Below are 234 nucleotides of genomic sequence, written 5' to 3' on the forward strand. Positions count from 1 at the left end.
CCCCCATAGAAAGAGCCACTCCAAGTGTCTCGTTCACTGCAAGATGGGTGTCAGTCGGTCTGCTTCCACCGTCATTGCTTACGCCATGAAGGAGTATGGCTGGTCGCTAGAGAAGGCTTACAACTTTGTCAAGCAAAAGAGAAGCATCACACGACCCAACGCAGGTTTCATGAGACAACTGGCTGAGTACGAGGGCATCCTGGATGCTAGGTACAGCCCTGTGTGTGTGTGTGT

At 52.1% G+C, this 234-nt stretch overlaps 1 protein-coding gene across 2 annotated transcripts in view; it reads left to right on the forward strand.

Moving 5' to 3' along the window:
• ssh1a (slingshot protein phosphatase 1a) overlaps positions 1 to 234 on the forward strand; it is a 22,841-nt gene that overhangs the window by 18,962 nt on the left and 3,645 nt on the right. For both annotated transcript variants that reach the window (XM_035658680.1, XM_035658681.1), the window contains one exon: positions 10 to 210. In XM_035658680.1, coding sequence (XP_035514573.1) covers positions 10 to 210 — 201 coding nt within the window. The remainder of the gene's footprint in view (positions 1 to 9; positions 211 to 234) is intronic.

Source organism: Morone saxatilis, unplaced genomic scaffold, assembly GCF_004916995.1.
Source record: "Morone saxatilis isolate NCDOM2014 unplaced genomic scaffold, NCSU_SB_2.0 Contig16, whole genome shotgun sequence".
In the NCBI taxonomy this organism is placed as follows: Eukaryota; Metazoa; Chordata; class Actinopteri; family Moronidae; genus Morone; species Morone saxatilis.